A 26,956-nucleotide genomic window follows, 5' to 3' on the forward strand; every position below is an offset into this window, starting at 1 on the left:
ACGGGAAATTGCGGAAAAGCTTATTGTTGATCATTTGAAGGTTGTTCGCCATCAGGAGCAAATTGGTTAAGTAAAAAATCTCGACAAGTTGGTACCGCACGAACTAACCGAAGCCCGAAGAAATCGACGCCTTGAAATTTCCTGTTGCGCCACCAAAATGATCCATTTCTACATCGAATCATCACGTGCTATAAGAAATGGATTCTGTACGATGTAGGCGAAGATGAAGTGCCAAAACACTTCCCGATACCAAATCTTCACCCAAAAAAGGTTATGGTGACTGTTTGGTAGTGTACTGCTTGGAGTTCACTATAAGTTCCTGGATTATGTTGAAACTATCAAAGCAAAGAAATATTGCCAAGAAGTTGACAAAATACCCGGGAAACTGCAACGTCCACCATTGGTAAACCGTAAAGGGCCGATTCTTCTTCACGATAATGCCGGGCCAACAAATCCCCCAAACATGCGGAAAATTAAGGGCTTAGGATGTGAAACATTACCGAACCTCCAATCGAATATTCACCCCTATTGACCTCATGTCTATAGAATACCGCTTTTAGTCATTTTGATCACTTCTTAAGGGATAACATTTTTAGAAAACGCGGTGAAGCCGAAAACGCCTTCCAAGATTTTATTGCACGTCGAAATAAACGTTTTTATGTCAGCGGAATAAAAGCGCTTATTCTTATTGCACGTTGAAAGATATATATAGATTGCTATGAAATATTTCGAATAAATTTTCTTCATTTTATAAAAATTGAAAATAATTTTGACTGCCTTTTTAAAACCTGCGTTATTTTTACACCAGCCTAATACCAATCTGTTAGAATGAAAGAACGTGAGAGACATACAGGAAAGAGAGAGAGTGAATCATTATGAGTGAAAGTTAAATTAAATTGGATTTTAAATGTATTTAAAGGCAGCATGAGAAAGAGTGAGTGTTAAAATGGATAGATAGTGAGAGGAAGAGTAAGTGTGCAGGGAGATAGTAATGTAGGTAGAGAGAGATAAAGAGGATTAGACAGGCAGACATACAAATATAAAGGAACAAAGAGAACGCACGAGAAGGAATAAGAACAGGACAGATGAAATATGAGTGAGTAAGAAGGAAAAAAGAACGTCAGAAAAAGAACAGGGATAAGATACAAACAAAAGATAGAAAAACAAGAAAACAATGAAACAGATGAACAGAATGAATGAGAGTTTGGTACAATCATATAAAAATAGAATGAGAGGAAATATGAATAAAGTGACAGAATAAGTGACATAAAGAAGAGAGAATGTGTGAGAGAAAAACTAAAAATAAATTTGATTTTGATTTTTTCCCCTTTCCGCCACCCCGCCGTACCTGAGGAAGACCACATACCGGCGGACAAACGCTTTAAGTTAATCAAATTTATAAATCTAAGAGACTTCAAATAAATGGGATAAAATTACCTTCCAACGATCTTCAGGCGGGACCGCTGGTGGATTTTCGAGGGAACAATATTTTCTTTTTACAACGTAAAACAAAAGGTCTTCCCTTGCTTGTTTCCCCTTGCACACTTACATTTTCGTGATTTTCTTTTTTATATATTTATATTATTTAAAATTTTCTAACTAAGAAGAGGAAAACAGCCCGGAACCCTAAACCTAAACCTATGTTTAATTATGCAATAAATAAATAACGGTAATAAAACTGTAACAACAGCAACGATATTTAAGACTTAGTAAGCAGAATAAATAGGGACTTGTTCATTTAAGCGTAGTTGAGGCAAAGTCTTTTAATGCTGCAAATGATTTGATATCACAGACTAGTTTATGGAAATTAGGCGGCTATTCTGCTAAGGTGATGGTCTTTCGCAAACGTTCTCATTCTGCATTGAATTTGGTAAAGCTGAAGAGTTTATGTTCGCCGACTTCTTCGATGCATTATGAGCTGTCTCTTTTCTTATATTTATGGAGATAGCTTGCGAAGTTTCCACATCCTGATAGCATTTGGGTGGTCTAGTAGTCGGAGGTGTAGCCATTTTGCTTTATGTCTCCTTTCAACGCTGGGGAAAAATTTGAATATCAGCCGACCCTTATTGCTGTTTGTCCATTTTTCTTGCCATGATGCCGTCATCTTTCGTCTCCTTTCCAGTTGCGCTTCGGAACCAGTCTATTTCTCCTTGGCCTACTCCTCTAACAATTGTCTCATTTTTTTTTCTGGTGGATGACCACTCTTTCTTTAAGGACAAGATCTATTGGCGGTGCGTTGAAATCGTCCTGTACCCTTTTATGGTTCTTATAAGAGCTATTCGTTGGCTTTGCTCTATTATAGCTCTGCTTTTGCTCGGTAGTCATTTGGCCCAGGCTGTACCATAACTTGCTATTGGGATGAAGACACTTTTATAGATTGTGGAGGGCGCTTTTGTGTCCATATTCCACTTTCGCTATTCCGTTCAATCTATTGTACACGTTTCTTGTCGTTTCCCTTATTTTAATAGCGTGGTGTACCGGGTTCAGGTTATCAACTAATATTACTCCCAAGTACTTGACTTGATTGCTTGGCTTTACTCGTTTACTTTCTATCCGCCCATTTTCCCTTTGAGCATTAGGGTTTGGCATTTTTCGGGGGCTTTAGCTTCGCAAGCTCACACCATTTGACAATTAACTTGATTGTTTGCGTCTTGTCGATTATTTCTTTTCTCGTTTGATCTTTGGTTTTGAAATGTATTTAATCATTATTTATATTAATAAGGTGACTTATATATTCGAACCTTGAGAAGTTAAAGAAACACTATTAAACCTAAAACTGGAAATCAATTCTTACCTGACTAGTAATTACAAACTCTTTGCTCATTTAAAATTTGAACTGGACAAAATATTACGTTCTACCGGCTATCCGTTATCCACACATGTTCCGTACCTGTTCATATAGTATAAGTCCTGATGAAGCCGAAAGCTCGACAAGAAAATAAATGTTGTTTCTGTCTTCCTGGCCTCATCACCAATCTAACTTTTTGAAAGAAAAATATTTAAACTGAGAAGGCTGATCAATCACCAAAGAAAATACAAAATATTACGTTAAATAACTTAAAACTTGTTGGCTCGTTCCGAAGAGTATTTATCATCAGCATTCCATAAACTTTGCAGTCTTTAAACAAAAAAGCCTCTCAAAAGTCCAACTAAAAATGAATAGCGTTTGTATTGAATGGCGTTCCAAAATTTGTATAAAATAACAGCGATGATAGATAAAAACAGGATTGTCATGGAGAATTTAAAAGAAATTTATTTCTATATTACTCATACGAGTGTACAAAAGTGTTTTTGAGCTTTCTTATACTGTATGAACATTTTTCTCGTGAATGGAAAATTAAAACTTGATTGATTAAAACTTTTGAACATTGAAGTTGCAAGAGAATATTTACATTTCTATACAGAACATCTAATGGTAATTAAGGGCGTTTTCAGTTAGATGAAATTGATATTTTATGCAATCAAATTGCATAAGACGAAAGATAATACGATCATATATCGTAGACATTTACTTAAAAGAAACAACAAATTGATAATAAATTCAGGTCATCATCTTTCGTAAATGATTTAGTCCAGTGTAATAAATTTAAAAGGCTGAGTAAGAACAGCATTAGAAAGCAAAACGATTAATTTTGTATCATATTTCTAAAGCCTATAAATCTTATTTAACAAGTTTTAACCATATAATGTTGAGATGCGATATGCTGAATTTGTACTGAATACAAGAGATATGTAATAATTGGAGTACAGCATGAATTATTTATACATTTCGATGGCAAGATACGTCATGTACGAAGCATCGACTTCTTGTTATACAACAGCTGTAAAAGATTAGAATTGTCACGTGACGAGACATGTAATGATATCGATAGATTTAAATTATTCTAGCCGCTTGTTAGAAGTCAACGGCCGTTCGTCAAATTTATCGACAAGCTCAGCGATTCGCGGTTGAATTTCAAACTGAAGAAAGTAAAAACAGGGCCAATCGTGGCAGACAGCTTGGTATTCAGTTACGCTTTAAAATATCCGTTTTATTCTTTTTTCTATTTTCATTCTTTGTAATTCACAATGGCCGTGCCCTTGCTGCGTTGCGTAGTTGAGTCAGGTGCACTACATTGAATACAAAACTCTAGATAAGGCCAGTGCCAACAAGCCGGGTGAAAGCGTCTTTTTTTTATATTCCAATGACAAATATTAAACGGCTTTCTAGTTTTATATAAATTAAACTCTCGTTTAGTTTATTCTTATTTTGCATAACCCTCGATCCATAATTCCCGTCCGGTAGCCTAGATGGCAACCGGCTGAATAAATTTAGTTTGACCGCCGTACGAGTCTCGTTCTGTGACCGGTACCATTTCGACCCAGAAACCAGTTTCTACGAGAAAACGGGATCCCGTGTGTAAATAACTAAACCGCAGGAATTATTGTATATTTTATTCAAATGAAAACAACAAATCGAAAGCCAAGGCGAAAAATTGACAACAGATTTACCCAAAATTACTTATTATCGTCCCATTTGCCGACTGCCATTGCTAAACTTTTCGAACCTCTCGTCTATGATATCATCGCCCATCTCAGTAATAAATTCATAATGGTTTTCAACCTAACAATTCAACCACTTCAAATCTCCTGCTGTTTAAAAATTGAGGTAATCTATACGGACATCATTAATGTCAGTTTTAATTTGCTTTTATCAAAATTAAAATGGGTTGTGGCGTCATAGTTATTTGCACTGCAAATAATAATTCTTCGCCTAAATATATCGACGCAAATTCTGGAGTGTCCTAGGGTTATCATTTAGGGTCTTTATTAAATTGAAATTACATTTCCGAATTTCTCCCTCATATCGTAAACTTCTTGCTCTCTGATGACGATGTCAAGCTGTATCATGTAATAAATGAAATGATTATATTTTTTTATGCTTGGTGTTTAGTGACCGTTAGTTAATGATTATTTGGAGATCGTGAGATGCGGTCTGGTGTGACGTAGATTTTAGAAAAACATTTTCTTTATCGTTTATTCTTGGGCACTGAAGATGATCTCAATAAAGATCGAAACGTTGGCACGATAAAGAAAATGTTTTTCTAAAACCTACGTCACACCAGACCTCATCGCACAATCTCCAAATAATCATTTTTATTTTATTTTATTTTTTTATTTGAGTACATTACAACTACCTTCAAGTAGGTAACAAGTAACAGTGAACAAAGTAATATATGCAAAATTGAAACCAAGAGGTCGATACTAAAATATTGTCTGTTTAATTGATAGTTGTGTTATTATCACTTTCACTATCATCACTATAATTCCTAGCAGATCTCGCGGCCATTGTCTCTTCAGTCGGCGGGGAGGGTTTGAAGGGATTCGTCGGTATGCGAGGTTTCTGATGTGCTGATTTACGGTAGTTGGGAGGTTTTTTTATGAAATTTACGGTAACGGGAACGGATTTCGTCTTGAACGAAAGGGGGTAAGTCTGTATGTGTAGTTAGGTTCGATACAAAAAATGGAGCATCTAGTAGTTTCTTTATATTAAGGGCTGGGTAGTTTGAAAACGGTGGATGTTGGAATGTTTGGCTGAACCCCACACTTCCAGTCCGTAAGACCATACCGGCTTAACTATGGTGTTGCAAAGCAGCCTTTTATTTTTGGGAGGTAAATTAGAACGTTTGTCAAGAAGTCGTGCAAGAGCTCTATTAAGTGTCATAACCTCCTGACGTTTCAGTCGTGTGTGAAGATTCCACGTCAGGCGTTTGTTGATGTACAATCCGAGGTACCGCACCTTGTCCGCAGTTGGGAGGGGAATGTTATTTAAGAAAACGGGAGGGAGATCTTTTGACGGAGAGTGAAGGTATTGTGTGTGGATTTATCTGTGTTAAATTTTATCCTCCTTTTTACACCAAGACTCTAGTAGTATGAGCTATTGTTGGAGGTTTCGAGTGGAAATGACAAGGTCGGAGTTGCTAAAGAGAATTACTGTACCGTCTGCAAATGTGAATGTAGTGGTTTCGGGATGTGATGGCATGTCAGCTATGAACTCCTGGTATAGTACGCTACCCTGAGGAACACCAGTATGGATAGGGAAATGTGCAGAGAGGGAATGGCCTTCGATGCCGTGGAAGAATCGGTCAGTGAGGTAACTGTGCAGTATGAGATAGTAGGTGGATGGAAGAACCGCAGGCCCGGGTGGCAAATTCGATCAAAAACTGGACTTACGTTAAGAAAGGCCCCAGAACAGTACTGTCCCATCTCAAAGGAGGAGGAAATAATCTCTACCACGCGATGACACTGTTGGACGGTTGAGTGACGGTCGCGAAAACCAAATTGATGGTCAAAGAAATACTTCAAACCGCAATTGATTGGTGCTCAAAAAATGGACTTAAGCTTAATTTTGATAAATGCTTTGCGATGCGATAAAAAAGTTAATTCATCATAATTTGGCAACAAATTACAACTACAAACTGTGACCACATTTAAACATCTCGATCTAATATAACTCATGCCCTTTTCCCAGCAATTAATCAATATTACTGATAAGGCAATTGTTAGGATTGTGATTTCGCGATACTCATCTCTTTAGAAATATATTTAGAGTAAAACAGTTATTTTGCTCTGTAATTTGTAGTCTTTTAGAATATGCTAGTCCTATCTGGTTGCCTATCAAAAGTGTCTTTGTACCAAACTTGAAGCAGTACAATTTAATTTTTTATGAAATACTGCTTTTAAATTAAAAAATCCATCCACGGATATTTCTTATGATCAATTAACATACCCTTAGAAAGGAGCAAACTGATTTATTTCCCCTCTATAATCAATGGCTCCCAATTGTTAAGCCTAATCGCCTTCAATGTCAGCTCTCACAATACTCGAAATCGCCTAACTTTCTCAGGTCAAACTCAAAAATATAATTACTTATTTCACTTTGGCATTTCTAGAATTGTAACTGTTAGTAATAGTAGTTTATTAGTTATTTTATTAGTAGTTAGTAGTTATTTATTTCTCTCTCTCTCTCTCTCTCTCTCTCTCTCTCTCTCTCTCTCTCTCTTTCTCCATCTATCTATCTATGTACATTTATATGATTCATTTTGGGGGGAAATCCGTAAATTTTCATTTTTTGTCTAGTTCTCATGATCATTTTCTCATTAATGTCAAACATTAATTTATTAAAGTTTGTATTTGTGGCCCAAAATTTACACAATTTTTAATGAGTTTTATTCAGGGTACCCTGTTAATTGATGCTTTTTGAGGAAATTGTTCCAAACTTTTTCTTCCTTTTAATAATTTAATATCAATTAAAATTTATTATAAATAAATAAATTGGTGATTGGTTGCATAAATTGGACAAAACTTCGTTTATCGGAAAAAAATAAAATGCTTGGAAAAGGGTTATTTTTCAAATAACTTGAGAACCGTGGATCCAAATTAAAATCCGTTTGCACAGTTGAATAAAAATTCTTTAAAAAATGTTTATTGATCACTATCTTGCCATTTGAAATAGTCAAATTCCTATTTGTATCCCGTTATATTCTGGAGAGTTATATTAAGTCTTTTTGGCTCATGATAAAGGACGACAAATAAAAATTTACGCGTCTCGGGGTTTGTCACAAAAATGCCCTAGCAAATAAAAATATGGGGGGGAAGGTGAAACAGAAAAACTCACCCTCTACTTATACGAGATTTTGAGGAAATGGCTAAAACTTTTTTTTGTGTATGGTTTGATGTTTATTTTTTCACTGAAACCATAGGAAATTTATTTGTTCGATGAAATTAGTTTAGTGATAATTATTATGTAATACTTTTATTTGAATACTCCTTGTTTTGCCTGGTCAGGATGCGCTATGTCAACAGCCATTTCTCAAATCAATTTTCTACCTTGGAGGCAAATTTATGATCAATAAAATATATTTTCATTCTCTCTCTCTCAATCTATCTACTAACCTATCCATCTATCTATCTCCTCTTATATAGGTATAGGCTTTTGTAAATATGTTTATGTTATATATGTTAAATATATATATATATATATAATATTTTTTAAATATATATTTTTGTACATGGGCTTCTTGCCCCCGTCTATATTGATAAATAAATAACTGTTATAAGGAGATTTTAGCCAAATAGGGCACCATTTCCCCCACAAATAAAACCAGATAAGGCCATAAGTATTTTCTACAACTTGGAGCTGTAACATGCCTCTGTTTACTATACAATCCATTAGTTTGAAGAAACAGTTTTCTGGCCCCAGGCCAAATGCTCAGCTCGGGAGAGTAGTTTTAAAAGGATCTGGATAAACTGACGGGTGATAAAAAAACAAATGGGACAATCCAACTAAGCGATCGACCGATAGATTAAACCCTTGAATAGCTAAAGCGCATTGCATCGAAGCTTAACTTGAGTTGAATTAAAAGTTTATCCTTAAAATATTTTTAAAAACGGGAATTATCTACAATCTAAAACAGTTCCTTTCAAATTTTTATTTTCTAAGCCTGAAATAAACAAACCAAACACTGCTTCTATAATGGTCTATTTCTATGATAAATAATACAAGTAAATCAACAGTAATTAACATTAGTCATATTTTGTGTAAAACAAAATTGCCAAAAATGTATATTGATAAGATTTGAGTGGCATATTTCTAGTTTTAAAAAAAGTAAAAAGACTATTTAGAAGCGGATCGGCATAACGTTCAACGCCTTGGTTATGCTAACCCGCAGTGCATTAATGCTTGGCGGTATAATCTAAGTTAAAATTAATTCGTTTAGTTGAATGTTTATCCCTAAAACATTAAACATGAAAAACAATGTTTGCCAAATAAAAGAATGCAAATCTACAGGGATTTAACATTAATTAAATTGTGTGAAATACAGAAGAAAATTGATTAACGCATCAGAACAATTTTGGACCAAAGTCGGCGTATCCATCTGGCATGTAAAGATAGGTTGCTCGATGTCCAACTAGGCTCCACATAGAAAGCGAGTAGGTATGCAGCCAGATACGAGAGTTCCATTTGTGCACGACAGTCTTTGGCCCCTTGTTTCCATTTTTGGAGGAAATAGGGATTTTTTAGTGTACATAGTACATAGTAAATATTTAGTATTTTATGTACATTGAGAGTAAATGTGTTTATTTGAGTGTAGTGGGTGAGAGTGTGGTGGAATATTGAGTATCCCATTTACTCCCAGTTTAATTCAATACAGTATTGGTTGAGATAAAAAGTCAGTGTCACGAGGGGGATTCGAACCCACGACCTTCGGCTAAATACGCCGCTACTCTACCACTTGTGCTATATGATCCCCGATCCTCTCGGACACCAGCTCTCTATCCCAACTTACAACTGTTCGAATTTTCTCTCTTTTTTGCCATTTTCAAATGTCGTGTGATTAGGATTAGATTTTCAGCAACTTAATAAGTGGCCACGGGGAGGTGTTTAGTAAAGGGATACTTCTTTTACTTATTAAATATTAATCCATTTACGTTTTAGTGGTCAATTGACCAAGTTACTTCTTTCAATTAATTATTCTTTCTACTGACCTTACATAGAAAGAAGGTGGGTTCGAATCCCGCTCGTGACACTGACTTTTTATCTCAACCTAGACCTTACATAGAAATAATAATGTACTATGAAGAAGTAACTTGTCCAATTGACCACTAAAACGTAAATGGATCAATACTGTATGTGTGAAGGGTGATGAAGGAGTATCCAGTACTCCTCCACCACCCTACTTGAGTGACTGGTATGTAATTAAAAAACACCGTAGTTAAAAATGAATTGCAGTGTAACTGTGTCTAGGTTTAACAATTGTATGCGCTGGGGTCTGATATGCTGTTAACCACTCCTGCCCAAACCCAAAGAAGGTTATTCTCCCCACATAAACATTCTTACCTTGAGCGAATATTTATTAGCGTGAAAATGAAATTCCACAGACTGTCGAACCAAAGTTGGCTGGGATAGAGAAATCGTGATTTTTACTCTGCATGTATTTATTAGCGCAAAACAATTTCAGGTTTTTAGTCTGGATGCAATGCGTAAAATTAAAGTCCATTTTCGTCCAATCAATGGTGTGAGAATTTTCCAAAGCCATGAAAAATCAATGGAGATCCAATACGATCTTGGTTCGGGTAGATTAATGTTGAACGTAATTTTAGCGTAGTTTTACGAGGAGGTCACTTTAGTGTACTGCCAAACTTATTGGGTTGTCCGGAAAATAATGCAGGATTTTGGTATTAAACAAAAAAAAAGAAACTAGTTACTTTAAAGCAATGTTCTTTAATCAAAATAATTTCCCATACTCTCAATACATTTCTCCCAACGTGTTGGTAACTTATTAATTCCGTCTGAGTAGAATTCAGAATTTTTAGAATTGATAAAGTCAATAAATGCATTTTCCAGTTCCGTTTGATTTTTGAATATTATGTGTTGTAAGTAGTGGTCCAGGTGTCTAAAAAAATGGTAGTCAGTAGGCGAGAGGTCCGGAGAGTAGGGTGGGTGAGGCAAAGTTTCATAGCCAAGCTCCAATAATTTTTGTGACGTTACACGTGACACATGTGGTCGAGCGTTGTCATGCAACAAAATGGGCCCTTTCCGATTGACCAAAGAGGGCTTCATTACTGCCAATTTCTGATGCATGGTATTAATTTGGTTACAGTATGATTCAGCATTGATGGTTTCGCCAGGATTTAAGAAGCTGTAGTGTATTAAACCAAATGAAGCCCACCATACCGTAACCATTACCTTTTTTTGATGAGTTGGGGGCTTTGGAAAATGTGGTCAGCGACGGTCGTTTTACTGACTTTGAGTTGCTCTGCAAGTTCTCGAACAGTTGTTTTGGGGTTTTCTTCCACCACTGATCGCAGAACATCATCATTAAGAGAGGAAGGCCTTCCACGACCTTCTTCATCTTCAAGGCTGAAATCTCCCTCCCGAAATTTTTTAAACCACCTTTGCACAGTGCACTCATTAACACAACCCTCGCCCCAGACTTGGTTAATGTTTCTAGCCGTTTGGGCTCCGCTTCGGCCGAGTTTAAACTCGTAAAAGAAAATCGTACGAAATTCTCGCTTTGACATTATAAGGATGACTGAATTATTTCCAAGTAGCGGAATGCTACAGAGGTAAACAAACAATATCATTTGGAAGAGGATTAATAAGTGTTGACATTCATACAAATGAGTAATCCTGTAAACGTAAACAGAATATTTTATATAGATTTTTTTTAATGAAAACTTAAAATCCTGCATTATTTTCCGGACAACCCAATAGATTAGGTTATCGTTTTATTAGTGTGACATCGCATTTTAATCGGCTTGGGGTATTTTAATCTCGTCCGGCAGAGTTAAACGTTAAAGAAAAACGTTAGGAGAATGCAATGAACCAAGCACCAAGCACTAGCCGGCCGGGGGAAAAAGTACCTGTACGTCTATATACTTAGCAGAATTGAAAGTTATTAGAGAAGAAATTCATTGGGCGACAAGGTTATAATTTTTATGGATTACCGATAAATTCGTTTTAGTTATCAATGTATTTATTTTTATGTCATATAATCATGACTTCCATAAGCCACCAAGATGTTTATCAGATGTTAATTACTTTTTTATCGTAAATAATATACTTATATGTCCACATTCCATTAAACTGACAAGAATAAGGAAGGTAATGTATAATGAATATATGTAACGCTTTCACAATATACTCAACGTCGTCATTTTTACACGCATAAGGACAAATGAAAATAAATCGTTTTAGAGTAATTTTCTATTATAACAAGCATGAAAAATAGCCTAGGGTCTAGTTCAATCCATGGTATAAACTGCTATAGTAATTTTCTGGCTTTTGGCGTGAATTACTACGTGCCCAAGGACTCGGAGGGGCATTGTTGCTGGATGATAGCAGCATGTGTGCTGAGTAGACAAATAATCGGATTAGAAAGCGTGCACTTTCCCCTGGGTGCATCGTTTCTTATCATGTGCATCGACCTTCGGTTTGAAAGGCTTTCTATGCGTCTCGATACGATTCGATACAATTCCATTAATTAACCTGTTCCCAACGCTATAATCTTCTAATGACCAAGGTGTATCGTTTATGTATTATTTTCGATGAAGACGTAATAACTGGCCGTTGCAGTTACCCTTGATAAGATTTGATTCTTGCAGATAAGTCCGGAGAAACGTTTCCAACAGGTCTTAAGCCTTTCGATCATTTTGACTTGATTTTAAGAGGTAATGGAGAGCCATTGCGCTGACACTGATTATGACCCTCTTTCAAATCATCTTGACTGTTCAAACATATTTCTTTAATTCCATCTTAAAGGATGAAAGACCTCATATCGAGCTGTCGGTCAGGCGTCTCAAAAATTACAAGTGCAATGAAGAGGTTCGAACAGAGAACTTCAACGTCATACAAGAAATTTATTATCAATATAAATCCATACTTTTTTAATTGGTTAAAATTAATAATAATATTCATAAAAAACGAAGGCAAAGATTTAATATAAATTTAAAACCATTAATAATGTGATTTATCTCATAATATTCTTACGAGATTATAAAACTTGACAAAAGAACAAATCAGAAAAGGGGGAAACTTCTTTTTCGTCATTCCTTTTGTTTTATCCAGCAGACTGTCTGAGTTAACATCCGAGATGGGATTTTGCAGAGATAAGCGGTAAATTGTTTCTAAACGGCAGAGATAAGTATCAATCCCGCTAACTGTTTTGTTTGCCATTTCACTTTTGTTTTGACGGGAAAGTTCCTCTCGGTTTTGATATCCATTTTCGTTCTAGAGGGGAGTGGCTCACTGTTGAAGCCGTGAACATTTTCAATCAGTGGCCCGAATTGGGTCAATTGTAGGAGTGATGCGAGGCGACTTGGGAATTCCGACTGTTATTTAATTAATTGTCAAAGTTCGGCTGTCTGCGTTATAAAAATTAATAACTTTTGCCAGTTTTTTTTTTTTTTTTTTTATTGTCCTATATGTTATGAGAAAAATTTTAGACCGTGAAACTATCAAGTTTAGATTAATAGTCATGTTTACAAGATTGGTGAAAGAAGAGGTCTTGAGTTCGATTCCAGGTGTTTAGGGTTTATTTTCTTCTCCATTGCACTAGGTACTTCATTGAAAAAATGCACTTTTAAGGAGGAATATATTAAAATTTAAACAATTACCACAAAATACACTTGCTTTCCTCTTATGTTCCTACATTCTCAACATTTTCATTGAAGGAAAATTATTTATGTAAATTCATTTTTTCTTTACAGGGTGTCCGATGAACAGACATCCGATGAACAACCAATGAGTTCAGGAGGTCTCATTGGGCTTAAAAGTCCCTATTTTCAGGTTACTTCAACCTCCTCAACTTTATTCTATAATTAATTAATCTTTAATTAAGGTTTTGGTTGAGATTAAAGTCAGAGTCACGAGCGGGATTCGAACCCACGACCTTCGGCTAAATACGCCTCTGCTCTACCACTTGAGCTATCGTGACTTTGATCCACTCGGACACCGATTTGAATGGAATTAAGTTTAGATGTTTAATGGTCAAATTATTCTGTAAGTACCACATCTGTCAGTATATACAGAACCGAGAAAATCTTAATTAAATTTTAAACAAGAATTTTGGTAACTCGTTAAAGTTAATCTTCTAAGTTGTTTTGAACTTTATTAGCTTAAGGTAATAAGAATACAAGTAACATGAATCTCACAAGGTTATTCAATGCTTGTTCCATTACAGTAAACAAATTTATGAAGTAAGGGGGACTTTATGGAATAAACGGGCTGGAGTAACTTGAAAAAGTGAAATATCATGAATAAAATAGGAAATCAGTCTTTGAACGTTGAAGTATTAACATCTGTTTTCCTCACCGGGTAGAGGAAAAATGAATTCATTTCAAATAAGTGGTTTTCCTTCAATGAAAATATTGAAAAATAAAGTTTCGATATACCTTATCCATTCCAAGAAATCTGTTCTAGTACCACAGTATTTTTTTAAAAATACTTTAGGGTGTAAAGATTAAAATCCTTTGGCATGATATGTTCTAAACTAAAAACTAGTCTAGTCTAAAACTAAAAACGTTACTAAAGATTCTCTGGGGTTATAAATATAAAAAGAAATATAGTGAATTTTGTTGTTATGAGCATGTGTAGGTTTGTAAAAGTACAAACTGTTTGAAAAGTTTCGTTTTTATTTGAAAGTATTTATTAATGTGAGATTTTGAGAATGTGTGTGTAGGATTGTGGCGGACTATAAAGTACAAATTGACCAAAGTAGTTCATGGAGTGAGTGAAGACGAGAATCCATGCTATCACATACCTTTGAGGCACGGCCTTTTCAATTGCATATACCGTGTGAAAAGTTAGGTTTAACATGAATGTATTTATTAGAGTGAATAAAGCGAAAATATTTAGTATCCTGAGTACCACTAAACCTAGATTAGATATTAAAAAATGTATCACCATATGATCAGTTACTAGTGATAAGCAATAAGTGGTAGTGGACGTTTAAAAGAATTAAGTACAGCTCATTAGTAGGAGCAACGTTTTGTAAGCGCAACGACTGTCAGTATTTACAGAACCAAGAAAAGCTTTCTTACATTTCAGATAAGAACTTACGAAACTAGTAAAAGTGAAACTTCTAAATGATTTTATTTTCTTAAATTCACAGAAAAAAAAAAACAAATGAATCTCTCAGGGTTTTCAATGCTCTTTTCATTGGGACAATCAAATTTTCAGTAGGATTAACATTTTATGGAACATGAGAGAATTTATGGAATAAAGTTGTGGAAAGTTGAATTAACTTAAAATGTGAAATATCTAGAATACAATTGCCAATCAGTCTTTGGACAATAGGGACTTTTAAGTCCATTTTGGCATGTAGGATATGTATGGACGTCTGTTCACGGGACACCCTGTACAGGAAAAATGAATTCAGTTTACGTAAGTAGTTTATTTTTCTAATAAAAATTTTGGAAAATGAAATTCGGGTTACCTCATCCGTTCACTGGGCATAAAAAATTGTCCTAGTTCCATGTTATCATTTAAAAATAACTTAAGGGGTGTAAAGATAACTTTTGCACTATGTTCTAAATTAAAAACGTTGCTAAAAATCCGATTATAAATATAAGAGGAAAGAAAGTGTATTTTGTTATAATTATTTAGATTTTAATTTTTTCACCCCCCTCATTAAAAGTGGATTTTTTTTCAACGAACTATCTGGTGCATTGGAGAAAAAAATCCAAGGGTAATCGACCTTAAGACCGCTTCCTTCACAAATTTTGTAGACTATTAATCTGAACTTATCAATTAAAAGTTTCATGGATGGGAATTTTCCTTATAATGTATAGGACAATTTAAAAAAAAATGGTAAACGTTATTATAAATTCTATAAAACAGACAGTCCAACTTTGAGAACTCAAACGTTGCCTTGTGTCACTCCACCAATTTACCCAATACGAGGTTCACGTCTGCTTCAGTGTGCCCTCACCCAAATGAAAATGATTCCTCTATTTGCATTTTATTAATAGTACAATTAATTAAGGTTTTTAGTTGAGATAAAAAAGTCAATGGCACGAGCGGGATTCGAACCCACGACCTTCGGCAAGATACGCCGCTGCTCAACCACTCGATCCACTCGGACACTAACTTCCCATCTCAACAGCACCTTTTGAATTTTCCATCCTTTTTGCCATTTTTCAAATGTCGTGTAATCGGATTGGATTCTCGGCGACAAATGAAATGGCCAAGAAGAGCTTTAGTGAAGTATACTTCATTTTAATTTATTAAATTCTCTAATTTCGTGGTCCGCTTGACCAATATTACAATTAATTAAGGTTTTTAGTTGAGATAAAAAAGTCAATGGCACGAGCGGGATTCGAACCCACGATCTTCGGCTAGATCGTGGTCACGATAGCTCAAGTGGTAGAGCAGCGGCGTATCTAGCCGAAGATCGTGGGTTCGAATCCCGCTCGTGCCATTGACTTTTTTATCTCAACTAAAAACCTTAATTAATTGTAATATATTAATTGGTCAAGCGGACCACGAAATTAGTGAATTTATTAATAGTGTTGAGAAATTAATTTAAGAAGTTATACACTTCCATTATTTATAGAATTTGACCAATTCAATATGATTTTAGTGTCAATTCGACGTTAAAATAGTATAAAAGAGGTTTCATTCATCTACTTTTCATGGCGGATCATAGAGATTTTTTATTGTTTTTTTTAATTGCCGGTAATAAAACTTAATTTTCGTCCATTTCCTAACTAGGAAAATACCTTACCTTCTAAAAACAACCCAGTAAGCCTATTGTATATTTGATGCGCTATTAGGACCAAATTGCACAGACGATGTGAATAAAAGACAAAAACTTAAACCTACAATTTGTTGAGCAACGTTCCTGCTCAATTAGTTTCGTTAATACCTATTACCAAAGAAGCCGGGCATTTAAAGGCTGTGTGAACCATCCTTACGAAACTCTTAAGCACTTTGGCCAAGATATGTCTTTCACCAGACAAAGCCTTCATGATGAGACGTCATAAAAATACCACAAGTTTCGCACAAAATTATTTCAAAAGCTAGTTGAAAGGCAAGGTGAAATATTCAGTTTCGATTTATGATAATCTCGCTTGGTTTTTTTTAACCTTAGACGATCAAACAGTCTAACTAAAAATTTGTTTATAACTGGTTTTGTAATCATTTGATACCTGTCATCCATTTCACAACGGCTGGACAAGATCACATTACACGAGAAAATTCGCTTTTGGCGTATAAATATGCTTATTCTATTTCTATGCATAATGTCCGTTTAAATCAGCCCATAACTCTTTACCTTATTAAGAAAACCGTACGACTAGGCTGTCCCACGATCCATTCAAATATAGTCCAGAAGAAAGCTCAAATATGTTTAAAAACAATAATTACACTAGCGGTGAACCGTTATGAAAGCTCAAAACTTTTCCCAGGGCATTATAACAATCATGAGTTAAAGGAAAAACTAGGCTAATCTACACTGGAAGAATTTTCATTTCACCATTAATTGAAGAAACTGGCAATGGCATTGAAAGTTTTCAAAAGATCTCATATTCAAAAACTCAGCCATTTTATTATTGTAATTCTTTTTAAAAATTATATATATAGAAAATGTATAAAAAATATTTGTAAGGCATAACTGAAAGTACAGTGCGGAAGTCTAGCCACCTTTTCACTTGGATTCGCTAGAAAGCATACAAATTGACTACTAGACAATGACTCACTCGAAAGACTCGTTTGAATAGACAAGAATGGAAAAATTGACAGCAAAGAAAACTATTTATTTAGTTTTTAATCCTCGCATATTACAACAAACGTATTGTGGGTCGACGAGGTACTCAATAATCCATCACCCCTCTAGTACATTCACGCTATTAAATACATTCAGCCTTAATATTCACAAAAAAATCATAAATCGAAATATTTAAAAGTATTATGTACCGTAAAACAGTCCAGTGTCTGTTAGAATCAGAACTCAGAATCAGTTTTTAAATCTAAGCCCACACTCTCACTCACACTTAATACATTCTTTGCTATTTACATACCATTCACTCAAGTAGGGAGGTACTCCAGCACCCTTTTCTGTATACTAATCTAATCGAGGGTTTAAATGGGGTGCAATATGTATTCCACCATCGGCCCTTTCCCACTACTCATTCACGCCAATAAATACATTCAATCTCAAGAAGGAAAGCCAAAACAAGATATATATACGTACTGTATGCAATAAAATATCCCTGTTTCCTACAAAATTCGAGGCGGAGAATTCAAATCCTCGCCAAACCCAAGCTCGGTTTTTATACGGGTGGCATTCCTACACGCTCTCTATATGGAGCCAAAGAAGGGCACCGATCAGTTTAGTTGGAAAGTCAACCTTTCTCTACATGCCGTATACCTCGCATGGCTTTTTCTTAATCGGGTGAGGATGATCCAACTTCTACGGATCAGATCCTCATAGGATAATGGGATCATTCGACTTCGATATGTTGTAAGTAATGCCTATGATGAAGTGAACACCGTGATCAGATTTGAGGTAAAAGCATTTGCTTTCCTCTCGTCTGATTTTGCCGCTTTGAAAAGAAAACTTGGAAAAAATTAAAGCGACTGACTTCGTGACACCATGTAGCACAAGTTTAAATTTTGCCGAGGGATACAAAAGCATCAAGTTGGTTCGTTCCAGAGGTGTTGGATTTTCGTTTCTCCTCCTTCCTGTTTTCAGTCACAAGTTAGTTTTTCTGCAATTACAATTTGCTACGGGTGTAAAGGAAATCCCGTTACCGGCGATACACAATATCGCACGGGTTTTCGGACAAAACCCAAGGCAAAAAGTGCATGAACTTGGACCGATGGGAATTTACGAACTGATTTGGATCAGTGTGAACCACCAAGTGTCACAAGTACTTTCTATTAAATAGATATATTATGCGACAAATGCACTGCATTAAACACATAAATTATTATTTCTTTACAGGAATATTTTTTATTAAATTTACCTTTACTTACTTGAACTTGTTTACTTTCAACTTTGGTGTAAATTTACTTAAGATATTCCCACTACGCCTCATTTTAATTAAAATGGATGCACATTAAAGTTTTTAGATGGTTCGTTCCAACCTGCGTTTGTAAAGGTGGAGAAAAGAACAGGGAATAATTTGTCAGATCTTAAATGTTTGTTCCCCTTATCAAAATTTAAGTCCAAAACGTGCAAACTTTAAAGTTTTAATCTTTAAAATAAAAGTGTCAGCCAAAGTCAATCGAAAATAAATACAAAAATTTCTAAAGAATCGTTGATGGACAATACAGATTCGAAGCTAGCAATTCGTTATACATCTGTATATATTTGTGTTTTTGTATTTTTGAATATATATGCAGTATATATCTAGTATCATAGTATATAATTTTATTGCTTACGTCTTTAAGTAACTGCCGCAGCCGGAGAAGCCTGTCGTCCATCGACCTCGTCGGGAGATACCTACTGTCGGCCAATTGGAGCACCAAGATCAAAGCCAAAACTCCGGCGAAGATTTTTCTCGTCATCGTTTCCACCAAAAAATACCTTGAAAATAAAACAATTTTAAATGAATTATTAATATAAAAAAAATCAATGAGTACACAAAAATATTAATAAACCGATATTTATATTTAAAAAATTCCAAAGATAAAATAAAATATTTTTTTGTTACTAAATATTGATGTATACAAAATCAGATTGATTGACTGAAGTAAAACAAGGGAAATTTCAATCAAACTTTTTATTTTTTGTGATATAAATTCGAAAAATATATGCGTATCCAAGCGCTTTTGCCATGATCCTACGAGCCAAGACATTTTTTGATCATAATTTACATAATTTTTTTAAATATGATTTTCAGACTTTGTTGTGCATGTTTTTAATATTTTTATACATCAGTCGATTTGTTTTTTCGAGAAGATGGAATTAAATGAGAATAAATATATAAAAAGTTACAACAACTAAAATAAGCCCTAAGTTAAGTATGGCAAAATAACGTTTAAAAATATAGATTTTTTCAATTTTTAAAAATATTTTTTGATTTTTCAAAAAATTTTATTCATGGTTTTGTGATGTGCAGAAAACGGCTATTAACATTCTTTCTTGCTAAAAAACATTTAACCTATTTTTGTCAGTTGCTCAGTAACAAAATAATTATATTATATTTCAATAGATAACTCAAATTTGCTCTAGGAGCCAAAACATTATTTTATAATAATTTACATAATTTTTTAAATATGATTTTCCGACTCTGTTGTGCATGTATTTTAATATTTACACATATATATATNTATATATATCAGTCGATTTGTTTTTTTGAGAAGATCGAAATAAATGAGAATAAATATATAAAAAGTTACAAAAACTAAAACAAGTCCTCAATAAAGTTGGGCAAAAAAATTTAAAAATATATTTTTTCAATTTTTTCAAATATTTTTTGATTTTTCAAAAATTCTTACTCATGGCTTGTTTGGAGTGCAGAAAACGGCTATTAACATTCCTTCTTGCTAAAAAAAAATTCAACATATTTTGGTCAGTTGATCGATAACAAAATAATTATGTATTATATTTCAATGGAAAACTCGAATTTTCTCTAGAAGCAAAAAAAAATTAAATACTATAAATAATTTTTCAACGTTATTATATCCGTTTTTGTTTTATTTTTTAAATATAATAATAAAATAATATATAAGATCGTATTAAATGAGATTAGATATATAAAAAAGTTATAAATACCCAAAGCACCCACAGTAAATTAACCCAAAAAAATTGTTTAATATAAGTTTCGGATACGTTTTAATTACTATTCAAAGCTCCTAAGTACGAATTTTTGTAGCAAACAAAAACAGACGTTTTTGACTGGCTCAGACAGGGTCAATTTTTCTCTCCAGTGTCTGGAGGTCCATTCAAAATTTATACCACTTCAGGATTTTACCCAAATTCAACGTTATTACAATCGTTGAAAAGTAAAATATATTTCCTTCAGGCAATATCAACAAGGTTTGGATTTTATATCATTACAAGTGAGAAAAATAAAGATGAAATCAGAAAAAAAACGTATTATCTTATATCTCCGATCCTAATTTATTTTCTGGGCCAAATTTATGTCATTTCGTGTATAGTTTATAAGGTTATAAAAGCCTGTAAAGTTTCCAGTGGGTTGGTGGAACAGCTTCGAACTTATCGCCATATTTTTGTTTTCTCAAAAAACTGAGGCATTTGGACGAAGAAAAATGTTGATTTTCCAAAAAAATCTTTTTCAGGTTTTTTCTTTTTTGAGAGATACATAAAACTACTATCAACATTATTTCTTGCTAAAAAAATGTTAACCTACGTTATTACTCACAAATGTCACAAAATAATGTGTTATATTACAATAATGGCTTGAATTTGCTTGGCCGCAGATGGATTTTTTTTTAATTTTAGCGAAGTATTTAAAAAAAAAATTTTTAACAAGAAACAAAGTTGAAATTAGTTTTCTGCACTGCAAAAAAACCTGAATACAAATTTTTGTAAAGGCCACCATATATATTGCATAAAAATAAATTGGTATGTTTAGTTTAAAAAAAATAACCATCATTCTACATTTAAATAATTATAAGTCTAAAGCCGATGGGTTCGAATCCCGCTCGTGACATTGACTTTTTTATCTCAACTAAAAACCTTCACTAATTGAAAACTATACATATATACACTATATAAATATAAAATAGAATGACTAAAAAGATTTTGTTTATTTCATCATTATTTTTCTCATTTATAATGATATAAAATCTAATTAATGTAGGCTAAAAGAAAAAATGTCAACCTTTCCCATGGATGTAATAACGTTTAATTTGCATAAAATCCAGAGGAGTTTGAATTTTCGAGTGGAACACCGAACATAAAAATCGCGTCCTGATCGAGCCCAAAAAATGTCTTTTTTTTGCTTTAAAAATCGTACTTAAGGGCTTTAAAGGGTGTTTAATACAAATCCAAATATTTTTTTTACAATTTTTTTTTTACTTATGTTGGTTTACGTTTCGTTACTTGTGGTGGTTGTTACTTATGGTCGGGCTTATGTTGGTTTTCGTAACTTTTCATACATCATCATTTAATTCGATCCTGCATACTTTTTTACTCTACTTAAAAGAAAAGATACGGCTAGTGTAATAATCTTGAAATATGAAAATGCAAAACGAAGTCAGAAAACCATGATTAAAAATTAGCAAGAACACTAGGACGCGCGTCTAATATTTTTCAACTTATTATCAACAAAATAAGTGTCATTAAAATTGATGAGCCAATAAATTAGGAATTAAAAGGAATTAAGGTTAATTTCAAAGTTGCCACGAAGGGCTGAATATTAAATTTAATAAAATATAGCGAGGTAATAAACTTTTTCCTTGACCTCTGGAAAAAAATAATAATTTTTCCTCTTTTATATTACCAATTCCACAAATTACAATTTAATTTTAAATAAAGAATAATGAAGTCTAAGCTATTGGTTTAATGTTATTTAATTAATTACAAATTTGAAATAATTTTTTAACATGCCATTTTTTCATATAAAAATTTAGGTGTTTTTATATTTTTTCATATCCTTGTAAGTATAGAATACGTCAAATTTATTCGTCTGGAAACGTATTTATCACGCAAGTTTGACCAAAATGTCCCAACTTCAAAATGAAACCCCCCCCATCATAAATTAAGGATTATTTTCGAGAGAAAGTGATCATATAACAGAACAAATTCGATTCCTGAACCATTTCATATTTGTACAACCAAGCATGGCGTGTGTATTGTAAGCGAGGCCGAGTAACTGCTTCGTTAGGGTAAAAGTCTAGAATGCAATTTCCCGTGGAAGATTGACCATTCTGCCATAAACAACTTTCTTGCACGTGGATTGCATAATGGGCACCGTCGGATGGCTACTTGCATACAAACTGAATTTCTTGAAAATGACGATGAGGTGTGGAAATCCTTGTGATATTGCGGCATTTGAGAAGGCGATTAACAGGCGGTACAACCGAGAGGATTCAATGAGAGTTGCTTTCAAAGCACCAATCTGCAAAGGATGCAAAGGAAAGCCCAGGGCGATCATCTATCTAATAGCTACGCTGTACGAGCCAACTCCAACGAAACAGCCAAAAAGTTGGTTGTCAAAGGAATTGCTTTAAATATTATATCATTTAAAAAATTAACGGATGGATTACTGTCAGCCTGTTCTACGGTGAAAAAAGCACATGCTCTCGGGATTATTTGGTAGGAGGGGGAAAATTTTTGATTTTTTCCTCATTTGGTTCGATCCAAAATGACAGTGAATGGAAATGAGTAGAGTTATAAGTAAAGTTTTTTGACCAATCACACTTCCCTAAATCCATCTCTCGTATATTTCCTTACTTTGCCCATTATTTTTTTTAAGCAATGGGTCGCTTCCTTAATGTTGTTTTAAACATAGGAAAAATTATACACTTAAATATAATTGATTTTTTTACACTCAAAATCCAAGGAATGGATCTCCAGATCATTCATTAGCTGACAACCGCTGAACAATTTTTTAAACCAATTTTATACTTTATTACATAATTACTTGAAATCTTAATTTACTGTTGAAAACTACAATGTGGAAAGCAAATTTTTTTTTTAAATAAGTCCAATTTAAATTTTAAATTTTCCTAATTTTTCTTTTAATAAAATGCTCTGGCACTTTTTTTCTGCCACTAATTTGCTCTATTAAGAAAGCATGGAATGTAAATATGATGTAATTGAATCATTTTAATTTGAAAATTTAAAATGATATAAAATGTACGATAAAAATATACATATATTTTAGAAGCTGCTGGAATTTTTTCAAAGAAACTAAAAAATCGTACGTCCTTAAAAAAACAAAATTAATTAAATTATCCAAATTATAAAACAAGCTCTACGATTCAAATGCTATTTGCAGCTTAACAAATTTCCTTACTTTGAGTGTTGTTTCTTTATTGTTTTTTTGAGCTGTTCGACCAGAGTCTACGGTTGGGGGCGATCTTCTGTGCATCCGGGTGAGAAAGGGGTGGCTTTTATAGAGGTGGTGACGTCAAATTGGTGGGGCACCATTCACAGTGTCGGCGATTCACAAAATCGCCCTCGCCTCCTACGCCCACCCCCAAGGATAAACGTCAGCCAACCCCTGGAAGCATTACTCAACGTATTTTTGAGATAAGGATAGATTTTTTTTTACAACAAGGAGCTTAATCCCTTTAAGAAAAAGTTTTCGTGTGCTTTTTTGACAAAATTGAAGTCTTAATCTGCAATGATTCATTGCCTATTCACCAACCATCAGTCGATTTTATCCACTTATCATACTCTTATATAATTTTTTTTTTTTCAAATAATAAAATTACCGATTCGTTTGTTGATTTTTAACAAAGGGTGAGAAAATAACACAATGGTAAATTTTTTGACTTTTTAAGGTTTATGGTATTGAGAATACAGCGTGTCCTTTTTAGATGGCGCGGCTGAATTTCTCTTGAACCAATGACGGTATAATAAAAAGTGTTTAATATTTTTTAGTCTAGTTTCAAATTTTTACCTTTTTTGGAGAAAAATTACACAGGGTACCTCAGGCCCAGTTGAACTTCAAAATTTCAAATATGACATCAAGACATATCATTTTGAAGGATTTTTTAGGTTGAAAACCACGGTTCAGCCGGAATTTAAATTGGTCAAAAAATGTCAAAGTTATGGCAAAAGTTTGAAAAAACACAATTCGTTTTTAATTCCAATAATATGCTTCTTCTCTAAAGTAAACATTAATTTCCTTTTTTGGTTAAATTGTAGTTTGTCAAATTCACATTATGAGGGCAAACCTTAATTCCTGGAAGTAAAGAAATTTTTCAATAGTACCTTCTCGTTACATTCAGTATTCCATTCAAAATGAACCGTAGAGAACACTTTTCGGATCAACAGCGAGTTGAACTGTACGTTTGCTTTATTAGTAGTGGTGGTAGTGCGCGTCGTGCAGTCGAGTTGTACTCCGAGAAATAGCCTGTTCTTCCCAGAGTAAACAACAAAACGTTTATTCGTGTTGTTCGCAATATGAGGAGATATGGATCAGTTGCAGTTCCATCACCAAGAAGCCAGTATGTTCGCAAAAATCCTCTCCGAAATGTTGGATAGGTTTTAGGTTTTTTAAAAAATAAATTAGGGATGTACTCCGTACTTCCAATTTTAAGTACTCGCTCTCATCTTTTCCAGGGACTTCGGGCGACAGACGTCTAACGTTCCTTCTGAATGTCGATTTGGCAGGCTGAAGAAAACGTTCTTCCATACATCCTACTGACTGAAGAATCCAAGTTCACCTCTAATGGCATACTAAACCGTTGGAATTTTCTAACGTGGGCAGAGGAAAATCCGAGAATTTCGTACTCTTGTCATCATCAGGTGGTTGACAGTATCAACGTTTGGTGTGGACTCCTCACAAATAAATTAATTGGGTCTTATTTGTACGAAAATAATTTAAATGGTGCTCAGTTCCTCAATTTTATTATATGATGTTCATCTGCACGACAAAAAATGATTCTCCAGCTTAATGGATGCCCTTTCTTTGCAGGTGAGACGTTATTTGTCGTCACTTCCGGGACAGGTGGATAGGACGTTTTGGCCCAATCTGTACCTTAGATACTCGATTTAACTCGCATAGACAATTTTCTGAGGCCATTAAAAAACAAAATTTACGCCAATCATAACCCAGCAATCTCAGTTGAATGAACTGCGGCAAAGGATAGAAAATGCTAGTCAATCCATCTCCCCTGACTCTATCGCTGTGAGGACCGGTGAAGAGTCGTTAAAAAGAGCGAATCTTTGCATCTTTAAGCAAAGCAGGCAGTTCGAACCTGAAATATGATTAATAATTAACAAACCAAATGGCTGTTTTTTCCCAAACTTTTTGCCATAACTTTTTCATTTTTTGATCAATTTAAAATCCGATTGCACCATTGTTTTCAGCATAAGAAATCCTTTAAATCGATGTGTATTTGAAATTTTGAAGTTGAACTGCGCCTGATGGACCCTGTATAATTTTTCTTCAAAAAAGGTAAAAATTTGAAACTAGACTAAAAGATATTAAACACGATTTTTTTTTAGTTTTTTTTATAGAATCATTGGTTCAAGAGAAATTCAGCCGGTCCATCTAAAAAGGACACCCTGTGTATACAGAGTGGTCCATGGAATCCACCCCATAACTTCCTTAATTTTGATCCGATTTTGAATATTTTAAACTTTTTTTTATTATTGTTAGTTTTCAGATGTTTCATCGATTCCTGAAATCACTTTTCGGTTCATTGTTTTTTGACATAAATCTACATGCGTAACTATTTTTAAATGATAGCCCCTCTCATTGTTATTTCGGATCTAAACACTCGGTTATTTTTAAGAATTTTTCCTCTCCTGGAAACTTGAGTTAGTATTTAGTGAAGAATGATAATTTTTGCAAAGTTCATCGTCAAAAAGTACATACCGAAATGTTTAAAAAAAGATTTATCAAAGTGGGCGAAATAAAAGGAGTTAAGGAGGTGGACATCTTCCGTGGGACACCCTGAATATTTTGATCGTATGATTGATTTTGCATGTTTGCATCAACTTTTGGTTTATATATGGTATACATCTACGAAAATACGATATCTGATGTATTTAATTTTTTTTTTGAAGTTATCTGGAAAGTGTTATGGTTTTATAAAAACAATGCTAAAAGTTCAAGGATCTAATTTAGACCAAAGATGAAAAAAGTATACGACTTCAAATCTTAGAACTTGACCTCTGCAGTAATGTCTCCAATGAAGCCATTCCAGATTCATATAATTCTAGAACAAGACAAGTATTATCGGATTTCTACGGTTATTCCGTCGAAGAAATGGGAAAAAATAAAACAGACAAAACAGCTTTCAACTAAGTCAGCGTAGGAGTGGTTAACCGCCCCTCTAGGTCGATACAATGAATGGCCCCCAGGAGTCTGGAATTGTTCCAAATGGTCTCGGACCACTTCCCGCCCCCTCGACATAGTAACAATCACTATTTCCACCTCGACCTATCTTCTATTTTTCTTGGTTTTGGATGATTTATCCGCCCACTTCGCTGACCCTTTATTCTGGCCACTCAGTGACGCGCCTAAGATAAATGATGGAAAATTACGGGAATAAACATTTTGACACAGACAATGTTTGAATTTTCCTCTTTCTTCCTCCTCCCTCCAACGGAAATACTGTTTAATCCGTCATGATGGAGTCTAAGAAGATAAATACATAAGAAACTTCCTACTTTCAACCTGGGAATCAGACTGAAATTTATTTTATGGTTAATTTTCTTTAAACTGTCGTTTCTAGCTGGAACGACACAGAAATTTAAAAGTATTTGGTTTTGTGTGGTGATTAGTGACCGTTAGTCGAAGATTATTCGGAGATCGTGAG

The 26,956-nt window shown here is 34.1% G+C and overlaps 1 protein-coding gene across 1 annotated transcript in view; it reads right to left on the minus strand.

Moving 5' to 3' along the window:
• The window catches only part of LOC106674362, a 43,893-nt gene that overhangs the window by 12,176 nt on the left and 4,761 nt on the right, over positions 1-26,956 (minus strand). Inside the window, exon 2 of the mRNA XM_024228785.1 lies at positions 18,929-19,073. Coding sequence (XP_024084553.1) covers positions 18,929-19,054 — 126 coding nt within the window. The 5' untranslated portion in view covers positions 19,055-19,073. The remainder of the gene's footprint in view (positions 1-18,928; positions 19,074-26,956) is intronic.

This window comes from Cimex lectularius, unplaced genomic scaffold (genome assembly GCF_000648675.2).
Source record: "Cimex lectularius strain Harlan isolate CLEC.00 unplaced genomic scaffold, Clec_2.1 scaffold269, whole genome shotgun sequence".
NCBI classification, from domain to species: Eukaryota; Metazoa; Arthropoda; class Insecta; order Hemiptera; family Cimicidae; genus Cimex; species Cimex lectularius.